This window comes from Silurus aristotelis (genome assembly GCF_946808225.1).
Source record: "Silurus aristotelis genome assembly, chromosome: 18".
NCBI lineage: Eukaryota > Metazoa > Chordata > Actinopteri > Siluriformes > Siluridae > Silurus > Silurus aristotelis.
The window spans coordinates 18692588-18711271 of record NC_139591.1 but is presented as its reverse complement, the minus strand read 5'-3'; the positions used below and the strand labels follow the sequence as shown (position 1 = coordinate 18711271).

The 18684-nt window shown below is 38.7% G+C and overlaps 1 protein-coding gene and 1 pseudogene across 20 annotated transcripts in view; both read right to left on the bottom strand.

Moving 5' to 3' along the window:
- The window catches only part of LOC310741048 (protocadherin gamma-C5-like), a gene marked incomplete at its 5' end in the record, with an annotated part of 208022 nt that overhangs the window by 79795 nt on the left and 109543 nt on the right, over positions 1–18684 (bottom strand). For 4 of the 19 annotated variants that reach the window (XM_083568471.1, XM_083568472.1, XM_083568442.1 and 1 more), the window contains one exon: positions 8659–11100. The exons of 7 other annotated variants lie outside the window; for them this stretch is intronic. In XM_083568471.1, coding sequence (XP_083424597.1) covers positions 8659–11100 — 2442 coding nt within the window. Of the gene's footprint in view, positions 1–947; positions 3528–4201; positions 6832–8658; positions 11101–18684 lie in introns of those variants that run through there. 8 more of the 19 variants (XM_083568443.1, XM_083568445.1, XM_083568456.1 and 5 more) reach the window with 5 other exon arrangements.
- LOC310741055 (protocadherin beta-16 pseudogene) lies at positions 11214–14409 on the bottom strand (annotated as a pseudogene). Its single transcript has one exon. The product of its transcript is annotated as a protocadherin beta-16 pseudogene (transcript).

Here is an 18684-nt window from a genome sequence, read left to right as displayed (position 1 = left end):
TCAAGTTTTATTAGCGCTGCAGACTTGCTGATTTTAAATTAAATCTCGTTTTTGTTTAAAGACAGAGCGTGGTCATTTAAATTAATAATTTCGGTGACACGATGTAATTGGATTTTTTAATATTATCTCAAAACAGAATCTACAAGTCGCGAGTTTGCCACATAATTGTGCACAGTCTATTCTTTGAGTGAGGACCAAAATCCATTTGTCTCATTCGAGCTTGATATAGTGATTATTATCGGCAGTTACGATACGGGCTTGGCCTGCAAGAAGTCGTTTCACATCCAACCCTAAATTCTGCCCTGCATCTTCTACAAATGCACCTCTATTCTGCTCCTCTGGAATAGAATAACAAATCTGACTGCCGCAAAATAAAACAGCGGAAGCAAAGAGACAGATTAGTACTTGCCAGTGCACAGTCGAATACAGCAACCATCTTGGCATCCTCAATGCATACGATACATCTACTGCTACATGCATTGTCCAAGTTATTTAATGAAACACATTAGAAAATACACAAGACCTTTCTTAACAAGGATTTCTGCTTAATTCCAGAAAACTCTAACCTTAAAGACATTCAAATGTATCGTCCTATCTTTATTCGTGTTCCAACCTTGTGTCAGTAAAGCCGTTATTCACAGCAAATTAAGCCAACATTTTCCAAAGATCAATAGCAGCACTTAGAGACAAAAGTATAGAACAACAGCATACAAATATGAAATTCTGTAAAATCCTAAAATAAAATATTCGCTTTAAACATAAAAAAAGGAGACTCTTCATCGAAGAAAAAGAGCTAAAACTTTTCTTTGCGGCAAATTTTAGCGCTAAAACTTTTTAAAATATAATAAATACAAAGCTTGAACAAACAATAAAAAAAACGACGAGCATATTAGAATTCAAGAAATGCAAGGAAACAAAAGAGCAAAGTAAGTTGAGAAAGCACTTACCAGTTCTAGAGAATTATCATCATCCAAATATTTATTTTCACTGACACCTTGAGGCCTAGTAAGTTTGCGGTCCATCACCAAAACACTTTGTCCTCCTAATGTTGAATATCTGCAGTCACTCTTTCTCGAGTCAATCGTCATACAAGCATCATAGTTATACACATGTGGCAGAGTTCCAGTAACTCCTGTGTCTGCGTAACCGGGTGGATAATATGGAATAACTGGGAGATTGGACTGATAAAGTATTTGCGATTGTCTCCATCTGTAGATTTTTACTGATATTATAACTACTAGCATTGTGATGAATAGGAAAGAAACAGCAGCTAATGCTAAAACTAAATAAAAGGTGAGGTCATCATTAAATTGTTTGGTGTGCGTAAAGTCTGTGAACTCTGAGAGAACTTCAGGGAAAGTGTCCGCTACAGCTACATTGATGTTAACTACAGCTGAGCGAGATGGTTGTCCATTATCCTCCACAACTACAGTGAGCTTTTGTTTTACAGCATCTTTGTCAGTGACCTGACGCACAGTTCGTATCTCTCCATTCTGCGGTCCCACTTCGAACAGTGCCCTATCAGTGCCTTTTTGGAGTTTGTAGGAGAGCCAGGCATTCTGACCAGAGTCTACATCAACAGCCACCACTTTAGTGACCAGATATCCAACATCTGCTGATCGAGGCACAATCTCAGCCACCACAGAGCCACCAGTCTGTACTGGGTAGAGAACCTGAGGAGCATTGTCATTCTGATCTTGGATTGTAATTTTTACTGTCACATTACTGCTGAGTGGAGGGGAGCCTCCGTCCTGTGCTCTGACACGGAAATTAAAGTTCTTTAACTGTTCGAAGTCGAAAGAGCGCAAAGCATTAATGACTCCATTATCAGGACTGACTGACACATATGATGAAACAGGAACTCCATTAACGGAGCTCTCTTCTAAAATATAAGAAACTCGAGCATTCTGGTTGGAGTCTGCATCACTTGCTTTCACTGTGAAAATAGAAAAACCTGGTGTGTTGTTCTCCACCGCATAGGCCTCGTAATTATTTCTCTCAAAAACAGGAGCATTATCATTTACATCTGATATTTGCAGATGGAGTGAAGTGCTGCTCGATAGTGAAGGAAATCCCTCATCAGAGCAAGTTACACTGATATTGTACTCAGCTTGTCTCTCTCTATCCAGTTCATTTTCTGTAAGGACGGTAAAGAAATTATTGGATGGAGATTTGATTATAAAAGGAATATTATCATTAATCATGCATTGGACGTGCCCATTTACACCTGAATCTGGATCATATACATTCAACATAGCTACCACAGTATTGGGTTTAGACTCCTCTAATAAAGAATTAGACATAGAAAGAATATCAATACTTGGCTTATTATCATTAATATCCAAGATATCAATAATTATTTTACATGTGTCAGAGAGTCCTCCTTGGTCTCTGGCCTGAATAACTAATTGGTATATGTTTGTTTTTTCATAATCAATGTTACCGATTAATGTAACTTCACCACTTTGCTGATCTACAAGAAAAGTATCAGTCACAGATCTGTCCATTGCATCAGAAATACCATATGTTACGTGACTATTTGAGCCTTCATCTGAGTCAGAAGCACTTACTCTTATCAGTTTCGTGCCTTTTGGTGCATTCTCTGGAATAGTAGCCTTATAGATTTTTGTATTAAATATAGGAGCATTATCATTAACATCCACTACTATTATGAATATATGCATCGTGCCCGATAGCCGTGGCTCTCCTCCATCAAAAGCAGTCAGCGACAACTCTATTACCGCTTGTTTTTCTCGATCCAAGGGCTTTTGTAACACCATATCCACAATTTTTCCGGCATCAGCTTGTTTATCCAACACAAAATTATCTGTATGATCAAGAGAATAGCTTCGAAGTCCATTTATTCCAACATCCAGATCGACAGCTTCACCAAGCACAAATCTGGCACCGATCATCGCTGACTCGCTTATTTCAAACCTCATTTCAGTCTTCTGAAAATAAGGAGCATTGTCATTTATGTCCGTGATCTCCACGGTGACAGAATTTAACTCCATCGGGTTTTCCAAAATGATTTGGAGATGGAGCGCACAGGGAGTTGTTTTTGCGCACAGAGTCTCACGGTCTATTTTCTTTTTAACGAGAAGAAATCCGTTTTCTTTGTTCAGTTCCAAATATTGCTCGATGTCACTAAAAAAAATCCCTGCTCTTCCCGATTTTAGTCTTTTTAATTCCAATCCCAAATCCTGGGCGACATTTCCGATCATCGACCCTTTCGCCATTTCCTCGGGAATAGAATAACTGATCTGGCCGCACGCACGATCAGAACAAAAGACGAAGACAAGCAGGGCCTTGTGCCACCACGCCATAGCGTACATTTCTTGCCGAATTCCAATTCTGATTTTAAGCTTTTATGTCCCTAGATTTTGAAAAAAAAAAACAACAACGCACAATTTCCTAAATTACTGCAAGAAACAAAATGGTTCTTGTAAATGCAAACATGGAGCAATTCGCTGTCTCTTTCTTTGCTCTCTGATGCAATGGGACATGTGGGAGGATTTCAGGATTTGAAAGCACTGTGTTGTTAAACAGCGGCCCTTTGAGTCTATACTAAACATTACAGATATTTTCCTAATATTATATAAAAAATAGTAGGATATAACATGTTATGTTAGACATCTTACCAAACGTCACAGAGACAATTTCACAAATACATACATTCAAAATATGAATATTATTTTTTAAATATGATTTACCAATTTAATTCCGACGGTAAAAAAAAAAAAATAACTACAGTAAAAAAAAAAAAAAAAAAGAACATAACTTATAATAAACTGTTTGAGTTGTTTCAGGTTGGTCTCTCATATTGTGTTATCAGCACTTATATGGTTAAAAGCAATCAATTTCCCCAAATAAATTGAGTTGAAACACTAAAGGAATAAGCTGTTGCAAATAGAATGTAATAATAGTTTGTAGAGTGGAAAGGAATGAGTACATTCAAGTTAAGTGGTAAAATTACAATGAAGAAAATTCATTCAATCTCGATGAAACGATGATGATGTTTACTGTTTACTGTGTACCACTGTGTATAGTAGAAATTACAATAAAATTTCTTCTTTGTCCGGTTGGACCAATAATTATAATAAAAAATAGATGTAGTAGAAGTAGTTTTTGTGGGCGTAGGCTAACACATACTTTATTTTTCAATAATTGATTAGCACTACATCAATTAAATTTTCCTTACCACTTCCGGTGACTCTGGGTCGGGCTGCAATACACATTCTCTCATCGCGCTCTTCAGAGTTTCTGAAAAACTCGGGTCCATCATTATAACCCCTTGTCTTCCAATTGTAGAATATTTGCAGTCACTCTTCCTCGAGTCAGTCGTCATACAAGTATCATAATTATACACGTGCGGCAGAGTTCCAGTGACTCCTGTGTCTGCGTAACCAGGTGGATAATACGGAATAACTGGGAGATTGGACTGATAAAAGATGCGCGATTGCCTCCACCTGTAGATCTTTACTGATATTATAACTACTAGCGTTGTGATGAAAAGGAAAGAAACAGCAGCTAATGCTAATACTAAATAAAAGGTGAGGTCATCATTATATTGTTTGGTGTGCGTAAAGTCTGTGAATTCTGAGAGAACTTCAGGGAAAGAGTCCGCTACAGCTACATTGATGTTAACTACAGCTGAGCGAGATGGTTGTCCATTATCCTCCACAACTACAGTGAGCTTTTGTTTCACAGCATCTTTGTCAGTGACCTGACGCACAGTTCGTATCTCTCCATTCTGCGCTCCCACTTCAAACAGCGCTCTGTCTGTGGCTTTCTGGAGTTTGTAGGAGAGCCAGGCATTCTGACCAGAGTCTACATCAACAGCCACCACTTTAGTGACCAGATATCCAACATCTGCTGAACGAGGCACAATCTCAGCCACTACAGCGCCACCAGTCTGCACCGGGTAAAGAACCTGAGGAGCATTGTCATTCTGATCTTGAACGACGATCGTCACTGTAACTTCAGAACTTAAAGGAGGCGACCCTCCGTCTCGCGCTGTCACATTGAAGCTGAACGATTTCATTTGCTCATAATCAAAAACCTTGACTGCATGTACAACCCCGCTTTCTGAATTCACAGAGACGAAAGAACTCACTGGGTTGCCCTGTATGTTATATTCCTCCAAAAAATAAGACAGACGAGCATTTGGGCCCCAGTCATCATCGCGCGCTTGAATTGTCAGCACAGATACACCAGGAGAGTTGTTTTCACTTACTAATACTTTATACTCTTCAGAACTGAATACGGGTGGATTATCATTCACATCAGAAATTTTAACATTTAATGTTTTGTTACTGTAACGTGAAGGACTTCCTTGATCGGATACCAGGATGGTGATATTATATTCAGCAATATTTTCTCGATCAAGAGTTTCATCTGTAATTAAAGCATAGTATTCAGAAAGAGACGATTCAATTTTAAACGGGATGTTTTCATTTATTTTACACTGCACAAGCCCATTTTTACCGGAATCTGCATCTTCCACATTAATTACAGCCACAGTTGTACCGATTGGAGAATTTTCTGCAATGACGTTTGAAAATGACATGAGCTGAATGGACGGAGAGTTATCATTTTCATCTATGATCTCTATTATAACGCTACAGGTATCTGACAAACCTCCTTTGTCAATTGCGTCAATATTTATTTCATAACTTTTCTCACTCTCGTAATCTAAATTGTCTAGCGTTGTAATCTCTCCCTTTTCTGAATTTATCATAAAAAGCCTCCTGGCTCCTTCACTTGACTGAGCAAAGAAATATGACACCAATCCATTTGCACCTTCATCAGCATCAGTGGCACTTATTGTAGTTAAGACTGTGCCTATTGGAGAATTTTCTCTTACTTCCGCTTTATAAAGTGATTGTTTACACACTGGAGCATTATCATTTGCATCTAATATAGAAATGTAAATTCTCATCGATCCTGATTTTTTAGGAGATCCTCCATCATATGCAGTAAGGATTAATTCGAGGTGATTTTGTTCTTCTCGATCGAGCTCACGATGCAAAACCATGTTAACAAATCTTTCAACAGCCTGATCGTTTATTAGCTTGAAATGATCGGACTGACTGAGAGAATATCTTTTGATACCATTTTCACCGACGTCCAAATCTACAGCGCTGTCTAAATGAAAACGTTTTCCCGGTGCTGTGTTTTCGCTAATTTGTAAATTGACGGTACCTTTAGGAAATTTTGGTGCATTGTCATTTATATCTTGAACCTCCACAGTGACACGATGCAGTTCTATAGGGTTTTCCATGATCAGATCAAAGCTGAAGCTGCAAGGCGTTGTTTGCTTGCAGAGCTCTTCTCGGTCTATCCTCTCCTTCACCTCGAGGGTGCCTTTGTCTCTGCTCAGTTCGACATATTGCCGCCCGCCCTTTGTTACAACCCGAGCTTTTCCAGAAATAAGTCTGCTTATCTCTATTCCCAAATCGTTGGCGATGTTGCCTACAAATGAACCTTCTGGAGTCTCCTCCGGGACTAAATATCGCGCTTGACAAAACACAAAGTCCATCCCGTAAACACACAAAATATAAAACACAGTCTGCCATTTTAGCTGCGCTGGAGTCATCCGACGATGCCATGAAGCAAAACACGAGCGAAAATTATCCATATTGATAGAGATGCAATCCTGTAATCACTGTTAAAATATAATCCAAAATGTAAACCTTCTTCAAACTGGAAAGCAAAGTCTGGTATATCCTGGTCTAATTTCAGCAGCAAAAAACCCAAATCGTTGTTTCATTATTGAAAAAAACAAAAGGTAGGAAGGACCTTGCCTGGTTTTCTAAGTAAACTCGAATCTAGTCAAATAGCGGCACTTAGAGTATGAATGCTAAAAATGCACTTCTGAAGACTCTGGAAAAAAATGGAACTAATTCAGCACTGCAGAGATGAACAGCTCCATGCAGAAACAGAAACACAAACTATGAGAAAAAAAAAAACGTTTTCCTTCTCGGTTTAAGCCGCTCAAGTTCAATACTGAAGGCACTTTATTAACACGCTAATATTGTGACTTAGGCTTTTTTTTTTTTTTTTTTTTTTTTTTTTTTTTTTTTAACTCACAGATATCTTCATACATCAAAAGTTAAACAAGGTCACTGAGGTGACAGATGACAATATTGAAGACATAAATTAGATAATAAATTGTAAAACAATTTCATCGTTAGTAAATATAAATATGAACCGTTGTCGATCAGTTTCATTACATACTGTGTACACATACTGAACGCAAAACTCAACGGTTTCTGTTGTTAATTAATGGGATATGGGACAATTCAATAAAATTATACAGTCGCATCATTTGCACTTTTTTCCATGAAATTTTACAATACTTTATATTTTGCTACGTTTTTTATATTTAGTAATATTTTCTCAGTCAAGGTCCTCAACTGTAAATCTTCTTTTTCTCTCGGCTGCTCCCATTAGGGGTCGCCACAGCGGATCATCCGTCTCCATACTACTCTTTCCTCTACATCTGCCTCTTTTAAACCAACTACCTGCATGCCTTCCTTCACCACATCCATGAACCTTCTTTCTGGGCTTCATCTTTTCCTCATTCCTGGTGTTATATCCTCAGCATTCTCCTACAAATATACCTCATGATCCTCCTCTGCAGATGTCCAAACCATCTCAATCGGATCTCTCTCACTTTGTCCACAAAATTTCCTACATTAGTAACTAGTTTCTAATCCTGTCCATCCTTAACACTACCAGTTAGGATCAGAACATCTTCAACTCTGCTACTGTACCTCCAGCTCCATTCCGGTCTTTCAATGCCACTGTCTCTAAACCATACAACATAGCAGGTCTCATCAAAATCATATAAACTTTACCTCTTTTACTCTTGCAGATACCCTTCCATCCCAAATCACTCCTGCCACTTTTCTCCACCCACTCCACCCTGCCTGCACTCTTTTCTTTACTTCTCTCACACACTCTCCATTATTTTGCACTGTTGACCCCAGGTACCTGAACTTCTCCACCTTCACCACCTCTACTCCCTGCAACCGCACCGTTATTGAAGAAGCAACAAGAAATGAATACCAGCTCAGTACAAGTAACTAATTCTGCAACGAACTAATTCAGCACCACAGAGATGAACAGCGCCAGACGAGGAATTTTTAAAGGTTTATTGACTGTGATAACATATTTTCCACTGAAAGATGAGATCAGGGCAGGACATTTCGACTGGGCCCTTCCTTGTTAAAAATAAAGTGTGTGGTGTATGCTTATCTTACAACCCGGGTTAAGCCAAATTTAAAAACTGATAGGACAAGTGCGAGCCAGAGCAAAAGTCAATGGATTTACTTATGGATCCAGTAAAACTCGTTTGAACAGCCAAAGACTCATTTACAACTCATTCTTGATGATATGATTTTTTTTTATTTTATTAAAATATCCGTCATATATTGCCACGTTAAACACTGGAAATTTGGGCTGCTCGGCCAAATAAAAAAAAAAAGAAAGCAAATAAAACAGCAGAAAAAAAAAGATAAAATGCCTGACATGTCAGCGTCAGGCCTTAAAAGAAATGTTGTGTTTTTTCCACTTTTGCTATGTTTAACTTAAAGTAACTATTTTTATTTAATGACACATTTCGCATTTAACATGAGGAGATCAGTTCCTTACCGCTTCCGGTGACTCTGGGTCTTGCTGTAATACTCTTTCTCTCATTGCGCGCTGCATAGTTTCTGTAAAACTCGGGTCCATCATTAAAACACTTTGTCCTCCGATAGTAGAATATTTGTAATCTGTCTTCCTCGAATCAGTCGTCATACAAGCATCATAATTATACACGTGTGGCAAAGTTCCAGTGACTCCTGTGTCTGCGTAACCAGGTGGATAATACGGAATAACTGGGAGATTGGACTGATAAAAGATTCGCGATTGTCTCCATCTGTAGATCTTTACTGATATTATAACTAATAGAGTTGTGATAAAAAGGAAAGATACTGCAGCTAATGCTAAAACTAAATAAAAGGTGAGGTCATCATTATATTGTTTGCTGTGCGTAAAGTCTGTGAACTCTGAGAGCACTTCAGGGAAAGTGTCCGCTACAGCTACATTGATGTTAACTACAGCTGAGCGAGATGGTTGTCCGTTATCCTCCACAACTACAGTGAGCTTTTGTTTCACAGCATCTTTGTCAGTGACCTGACGCACAGTTCGTATCTCTCCATTCTGTGCTCCCACTTCAAACAGCGCTCTGTCTGTGGCTTTCTGGAGTTTGTAGGAGAGCCAGGCATTCTGACCAGAGTCCACATCAACAGCCACCACTTTAGTGACCAGATATCCGACATCTGCTGAACGAGGCACAATCTCAGCCACTACAGCGCCACCAGTCTGTACTGGGTAGAGAACCTGAGGAGCATTGTCATTCTGATCTTGAACGATTAAAGTCACTGTAACTTCAGAACTTAAAGGAGGCGACCCTCCGTCTCGCGCTGTCACATTGAAGCTGAACGATTTCATTTGCTCATAATCAAAGACCTTGGCTGCCGATATCACTCCGCTCTCGGAATTCACTGAGACTAAAGAACTCACTGGGTTGCCCTGTATGTTTTTATCCTCTAATAAATAAGACAGACGAGCATTTGGGCCCCAGTCATCATCCCGCGCTTGAACCTTCAGCACAGCCACACCAGGAGAGTTGTTTTCCCTTACTATTGCTTTATACTCTTCAGAACTGAATACGGGTGGATTATCATTCACATCAGAAATTTTAACATTTAAGGTTTTGTTATTGTATCGTACAGGACTTCCTTGATCGGACACGTGAATGGTGATATTATATTCAGCAATATTTTCTCGATCAAGAGTTTTATCTGTAATTAATGCATAGTAATCAGAAAAAGACGATTCAATTTTAAACGGAATGTTTTCATTTATTTTACAGTGCACGAGTCCATTTATGCCAGAATCTGCATCCTCCACATTAATCACAGCAACGGTTGTACCGATTGGAGAATTTTCCGCAATGACGTTTGAAAATGACATAAGTTGAATGGACGGGGAGTTATCATTTTCATCAATCACATCTATAATGACTTTACATGTATCTTTCAGTCCGCCTTTATCCATTGCCTTTATATTTAGTTGATACATTTTTTCGATTTCATAATCTAAGCTGTTTACGGTTGTAATAGTTCCTGTTTCTGAGTTTATTTTAAAAACACTCCTGGCTTCTTCAGTAGCCTGAGCGAATGAATATGAGACCTGTCCATTTAATCCCTGATCAACATCAGAGGCGCTTACTGCAGCCACAACTGTACCAGCTTGAGAATTTTCATTAACTTCGGCTTTATATACTGATTGTTTACACATCGGAGCATTATCATTCACATCTAATACAGAAATATGAATTTGCATTGCGCCTGATTTTTTGGGTGAACCTCCATCATATGCAGTGAGAACTAATTTTATCTGATCGCGTTCTTCTCTGTCCAGTGCACGCTGCAAAACCAATTCTACATGTTTATTGCCGTCTGCTTCATTGTTTATTTTCAACTTGAAATGATCGGTGGGGCTAAGAGAATAGTTTTTAATTCCATTCATCCCCACATCTAAGTCTACAGCTCTGTCTAAGTGGAATTGCGTCCCTATTTCTGTGTTTTCGCTTATTTGTAAACTGGCGGTACCTTTTGGGAATTTTGGTGCGTTGTCATTTATATCTTGAACCTCCACAAATACACGATGCAATTCTATGGGGTTTTCCATGATCAGATCGAAGCTGAAACTGCAGGGCGTTGTTTGCTTGCAGAGCTCTTCTCGGTCTATCCTTTCCTTCACCTCGAGGGTGCCTTTGTCTCTGCTCAGTTCGACATATTGCCGACCGCCTTTTGTTACAACCCGAGCTTTTCCAGAAATAAGTCTACTTATCTCTATTCCCAAATCGTTGGCGATGTTGCCTACAAATGATCCATCTGGTGTTTCCTCTGGGATTGAATATCGCGCTTGACCAAAAACTATTTCCATCCCGTAAACACAGAAAATAAAAAGCACAGTCTGCCATTTCAGGTGCGATGGAGTCATCCGACGATGCCGAGATATCCGTAATCGTACCTCCACCATATTAATGTTTTTTTGTTATACTTTAAACATTATTAAGATTTTAAATTGTTAATTGTAAAACCCTTTCAAACGAAAAAGAAGAAGCTGGTGTAACCATATCTAACCGAGGCACCAAAAAAATAAATAAATCACTGTTTGGAATTGTGGGAGTGACTGTGCCTGTTTATCAGCTCGATTCAACACGAATGTAGTCAAATAGCGGCCCTCAGAGTATGGAGGCTGAAAGTGCACTTGTATGGAACAAAAATATCATTTATCTTAGATCCGAAATAATCATGAAAAAGAAAAAATACAACGGATTGTTGATTGCTACAGCCGGAAATACAAACATTTAATCTGGGAGACAAAACAAAGAAGTCAGTTGACCTCTGTTTAAGGCCCTAATTTTCATCGCTAAAAATGCTTAAATAAATAGACTATTTTTATGTAATGCGAAAATCTTTATCTATACGCACGCAAAGATTGCTCAAGTTTAAACGAAGTCAGACAAGTGATAATATAAAAAATCAAACAAGACCAATTTTAAACATTTCTAGATGTTTTAATTGTAATTATTTTAGAAACACCAGCCTATTCAAGCTTAATTCTACTGAATACATTCTAAGCTTTATAATTGTAAACACTGAGCTGTGTTTGTAACGCTCAGCACGCAGAAAAAAAGATGAAATAACATTTTAAAGTAAATATTCTTTCGTTTGCGTTCATGACATATTGCACATTAACTTTGTCATGCCATAGTTGTAAATATCAGTTCCTTACCGCTTCCGGTGACTCTGGGTCTTGCTGTAATACTCTTTCTCTCATTGCGCGCTGCATAGTTTCTGTAAAACTCGGGTCCATCATTAAAACACTTTGTCCTCCGATAGTAGAATATTTGTAATCTGTCTTCCTCGAGTCAGTCGTCATACAAGTATCATAATTATACACGTGTGGCAGAGTTCCAGTGACTCCTGTGTCTGTGTAACCGGGTGGATAATATGGAATAACTGGGAGATTGGACTGATAAAAGATTCGCGATTGTCTCCATCTGTAGATCTTTACTGATATTATAACTAATAGAGTTGTGATGAAGAGGAAAGAAACAGCAGCTAATGCTAAAACTAAATAAAAGGTGAGGTCATCATTATATTGTTTGGTGTGCGTAAAGTCGGTGAACTCTGAGAGCACCTCAGGGAAAGTGTCCGCTACAGCTACATTGATGTTAACTAGAGCTGAGCGAGATGGTTGTCCATTATCCTTCACAACTACAGTGAGCTTTTGTTTAACAGCATCTTTGTCAGTGACCTGACGCACAGTTCGTATCTCTCCATTCTGTGCTCCCACTTCAAACAGCGCTCTGTCTGTGGCTTTCTGGAGTTTGTAGGAGAGCCAGGCATTCTGACCAGAGTCCACATCAACAGCCACCACTTTAGTGACAAGATATCCGACATCTGCTGAACGAGGCACAATCTCAGCCAATACAGAGCCACCAGTCTGCACCGGGTAAAGAACCTGAGGAGCATTGTCATTCTGATCTTGAACAACTATCGTCACTGTGACTTCAGAACTTAAAGGAGGCGACCCTCCGTCTCGCGCTGTCACATTGAAGCTGAACGATTTCATTTGCTCATAATCAAAGACCTTGACTGCATGTACAACCCCGTTTTCTGAATTTACAGAAACAAAATAACTCACTGGGTTGCCCTGTATGTTATTATCCTCCAAAAGATAAGACAAGCGAGCATTTGGGCCCCAGTCATCATCCTGCGCTTTAATTGTCAGCACAGATACACCAGGAGAGTTGTTTTCCCTTACTATTGCTTTATACGCTTCAGAACTGAATACGGGTGGATTATCATTCACATCAGAAATTTTAACATTTAAGGTTTTGTTATTGTATCGTACAGGACTTCCTTGATCGGACACGTGAATGGTGATATTATATTCAGCAATATTTTCTCGATCAAGAGTTTCATCTGTAATTAATGCATAGTAATCAGAAAAAGACGATTCAATTTTAAATGGAATATTCATATTTATTTTACACTGCACGATGCCATTTTTACCGGAATCTGCGTCTTCCACATTAATTACAGCCACGGTTGTACCGATTGGAGAATTTTCTGCAAGGATGTTTGAAAATGACATAAGTTGAATGGTCGGAGAGTTATCATTTTCATCAATCACATCTATAATGACTTTACACACATCTACCAGCCCCCCTTTATCCATTGCCTTAATATTTATTTGATAATTCTGTTCAGTTTCATAATCTAAGATGTTTAGGATTTTGATAGCTCCTGTTTCTGGGTCAACTTTAAAAACGTTTCTGGCTTCTTCAGTAGCCTGAGCGAAAGAATATAAGACCTGTCCATTTAATCCCAAATCAGCGTCATTGGCGCTTACTGCAGCCACAACAGTGCCAGCAGGAATATTTTCCTTCACCTCGGCTTTATATACTGATTGTTTACACACCGGAGCATTATCATTCACATCTAATACAGAAATATGAATTTGCATCACGCCTGATTTTTTGGGTGAACCTCCATCATATGCAGTGAGAACTAATTTTATTTGATCGCGTTCTTCTCGGTCCAATTCACGTTGCAAAATCATGTCAACATGTTTATTGCCGTCTGCCTCATTATTAATTTTCAAGTTAAAATTATCGGTCGGACTAAGTAAATAGTTTTTAATGCCATTTATTCCCACATCTAAGTCTACAGCTCTGTCTAAGAGCAATTCTGTTCCTATTTCTATGTTTTCGCTTATCTGGAGATTCACTGTACCTTTTGGGAATTTTGGGGCATTGTCATTTATATCTTGAACCTCCACAAATACACGATGCAATTCTATGGGGTTTTCCATGATCAGATCGAAGCTGAAGCTGCAAGGCGTTGTTTGCTTGCAGAGCTCCTCTCGGTCTATCCTCTCCTTCACCTCGAGGGTGCCTTTGTCTCTGCTCAGTTCGACATATTGCCGCCCGCCCTTTGTTACAACCCGAGCTTTTCCAGAAATAAGTCTACTTATCTCTATTCCCAAGTCGTTGGCGATGTTGCCTACAAACGATCCTTCTGGCGTCTCCTCTGGAATTGAATATCGCGCTTGACCAAAAACAAAGTCCATCCCGTTAACACAGAAAATAAAAAGCACAGTCTGCCATTTTAGCTGCGATGAATTCATCCTACGATGCCGAGAATCACACGAGCGTACATCCACCATATTGATAGTGAAGTTATTCTCTAAATATCATTAAAATATAAATGGTAAAATGTAAAACTCGTCCAACAGAGAAACAGATGCTTATGTACCCATGTCCAATCAGGCATTAAAAATAAAATCATCGTTACGTCATTAATAAAACAGTAAGTAGGAGTGACTTTTCCTGGTTAACGGATCCGTTCACGAATCTAGTCAAATAGCGGCCCTTAGAGTTTGAAGGCTGAAAATGCACTTGTATGAAACACATGTATTCTTTATCCTACATCCTAAATCAGTGGTCCCCAACCTTTTTTGAGACACTGACCGGATTAATGTCGGACAATATTTTCACGGACCGGTTTAATGTCGGACAATATTTTCACGGACCGGCCTTTAAGGTGTGGTGGATAAATAAAACAAAATAAAATGATACGACCGGCTTAAAAACTGGTATTTACCAAATATTATAATAAACGTGAATTCACTGTGTTGTTTTTTGTTAATTTTGCTAGCTTGGGGTTTTTAATTTAGCAATAATGTATTATGTGTTACCGGCCGGAACAGCCCCTTTAAGAAAGTAGCGGATAGAGGTAAGACATGTGACCGAGGCATCTTAACATGCATCAAGAGTCATAGACAGATGTGGCTGAGAGAATCCGGTAATTTTTCCAAAATAAAATATCGTTCAGAATCAGATAATGAATAAAACGGAAATAATGTAAGTGTAACAGACTTTATTATATGTTATGTATTTATTCTGTGCGGCCCAGTACCAATTGACCCACGGACCGGTGCCGGAAAGCGGCCCAGAGGTTGGGGACCACTGTCCCAAATGATCGGGACAGAAGTAATAATACTACAACTGATTATTGTATAGAAGATTACCATGGAAAGCAGAATGAGGGTAATATTAAACGTAATTCAGCACCATATAAATGAACAGCTCCAGACGGAAAGACAAACATTTAAGTTAAATAAAAAGACAAATTAGTTAACGTCTCAGTTTACGGCGATTATTTTCATAACTCAATATACTTATTGAACACAATATTTTATGTAAAACGAATCTTATTATCTACATGCAAATTTTTTTTTATAAAGGTTAGAGAAAGTCAACCCAGTGTCAATTTTAAAGAGAAAATTGAATAGAGGATCCTTTTTAAACAATTGTAAACATGTTTTATTTTAATGTAAAAATCGGCGTATTGAATTTTGAATCTATTTTATAATTTGATACTTTGTAAGCATTACACTAGTAAACAGCTGTGTATGTGTGTTTATAACGCAAAAAAAAAAAACTATAAAATATTTTTTTTTATAGTTAATAGTGTTTCAACTGCTTTCAGACTTAAGTAATGCTTTTTATTCATGTTTCATAACAAATTTCAGATTTGAGTAGCATTTCCTTACCATTTCCGGTGACTCTGGGTCTTGGTGCAATACGTCTCTCATTGCGCGCTGCATAGTTTCCGTAATATTTGGCTCCAGCACTAAAAAAGTTTGTCCTCCAATCGTAGAATATTTGGAATCTGTCTTCCTCGAGTCAGTCGTCATACAAGTATCATAATTATACACGTGCGGCAGAGTTCCAGTGACTCCTGTGTCTGTGTAACCAGGTGGATAGTATGGAATAACTGGGAGATTGGACTGATAAAAGATTCGCGATTGTCTCCATCTGTAGATCTTTACTGATATTATAACCACTAGAGTTGTGATGAAGAGGAAAGAAACAGCAGCTAATGCTAAAACTAAATAAAAGGTGAGGTCATCATTATATTGTTTGCTGTGTGTTGAGTCGTTGAATTCTGAAAGCACTTCAGGGAAAGAGTCCGCTACAGCTACATTGATTTTAACTACAGCTGAGCGAGATGGTTGTCCATTATCCTCCACAACTACAGTGAGCTTTTGTTTTACAGCATCTTTGTCAGTGACCTGACGCACAGTTCGTATCTCTCCATTCTGCGCTCCCACTTCAAACAGCGCTCTGTCTGTGGCTTTCTGGAGTTTGTAGGAGAGCCAGGCATTCTGACCAGAGTCCACATCAACAGCCACCACTTTAGTGACCAGATATCCAACATCTGCTAAACGAGGCACAATCTCAACCACCACAGAGCCACCAGTCTGAACTGGATAGAGAACCTGAGGAGCATTGTCGTTCTGATCTTGAACGAGGATCGTCACTGTAACTTCAGAACTTAAAGGAGGCGACCCTCCGTCTCGCGCTGTCACATTGAAGCTGAATGATTTCATTTGCTCATAATCAAAGACCTTGACTGCATGTACAACTCCGCTTTCTGAATTCACAGAGACGAAAGAACTCACTGGGTTGCCCTGTATGTTATTTTCCTCCAAAAAATAAGACAGACGAGTATTTGGGCCCCAGTCATCATCGCGCGCTTTAACTGTCAGCACAGATACACCAGGAGAGTTGTTTTCAATTACTAAAGCGTTATACTCTTCAGAACTGAATACAGGTGGATTATCATTCACATCAGAAATTTTAACATTTAAAATTTTGTTACTGTAACGTGAAGGACTTCCTTGATCGGATACATAAATGGTGATATTATATTCAGCAATATTTTCTCGATCAAGAGTTTCATCTGTAATTAATGCATAGTAATCAGAAAAAGACGATTCTATTTTGAATGGAATATTTTCATTTATTTTACACTGCACGATGCCATTTTTACCGGAATCTGCGTCCTCCATATTAATTACAGCCACAGTTGTACCTATTGGAGAATTTTCTGCAATGATGTTTGAAAATGACATAAGCTGAATGGACGGAGAGTTATCATTTTCATCAATCACATCTATAATTACTTTACACACATCTTCCAGTCCTCCGCTATCCATTGCCTTAATATTTAACTGAAACGTTTTTTCAGTCTCATAATCCAAACTTTGTAAAGTTTCAATCGCTCCTGTTTCCGCATTTATTTCAAAAAAATTTCTGGCTTCTTTACTAGCCTGAGCAAAAGAATATGACACCTGACCGTTTTTTCCTTCATCAGCATCACTGGCGCTTACTGTAGTAACGACTGTAGCAGCTGGAGAATTTTCCTTTACTTCGGCTTTATAAATAGATGTTTTGAACACCGGAGAGTTATCATTCACATCTAATACAAAAATATTAATTAGCATTGAGCCTGATCTTTTAGGAGATCCTCCATCATATGCAGTGAGAACAAGTTTTAGCTCATCGCGTTCTTCTCTGTCTAATTCACGGATTAAAATCATTTCAACATGCTTTTGCCCATCGGCTTGATTATCTATTTCAAGCTTGAAATGATCGTTCTGACTAAGAGAGTAGCTTTCAATGTCATTTACACTCACATCCAAATCTACAGCGCTGTCCAGATGAAAACGTTTCCCAGATCCAGTGTTTTCACTAACGTGTAAACTGACGGTACCTTTAGGAAATGATGGTCCATTGTCATTTATATCTTGAACCTCCACAGTGACACGATGCAATTCTATGGGGTTTTCCATGATCAGATCGAAGCTGAAACTGCAGGGCGTTGTTTGCTTGCAGAGCTCTTCTCGGTCTATCCTCTCCTTCACCTCGAGGGTGCCTTTGTCTCTTCTAAGTTCGACATATTGCCGGCCGCCTTTTGTTACAACCCGAGCTTTTCCAGAAACAAACCGACTTATCTCTATTCCCAAATCGTCGGCGATGTTGCCTACAAATGATCCCTCTGGTCTTTCTTCCGGGATTGAATATCGCGCTTGACAAAAAACAAAGTCTATCCCGTAAACACAGAAAATAAAAAGCACAGTCTGCCATTTTCGCTGCGATTGAGTCATCCGACGATGCCGAGAAACGCACGAGCGCACATCCACCATATTGATAGTGCTGTTATCCTCTTAACACTATTAAAATATAAATGTTGAAATAGAAGGCCTTTCAACCGAAAAGCTGAATTAAATGCAGCCTTGTCTATTAGGGGCATCAAAAAAGAATTCGTTGTTTCTGTATTCATAAAACAGTGAGTGGGAGGGACTGTGCCTGGTTATCAGTTTCATGCTACACGAATCTAGTCCAATAGCGGCCCTTAGAGTATGAACGCTGAAAATGCGCCTGTATAAAACACAAGTATTCTTTACAATACATCCTAAATGATCGGGACAGAAGTAATACTACTACTGATCACTGTATAGAAGATTACTGTGAAAAGTACGATGAGAGTAATATTAACTGTAATTCAGCACCACAAAAATGAACAGCTCCGGACGGAAAGACAAACATTTAACGTCAATAAAATATGATTCTACATCACAAACAATCGCTGATTGTTGAATAGATTACTGTCGACAAAACAATGAGAGTAAGATTAAATGCAATTTAGACCCACATAGATGAACAGCTCCAAACGAAAAAAAAACAAACAATCTTAACCT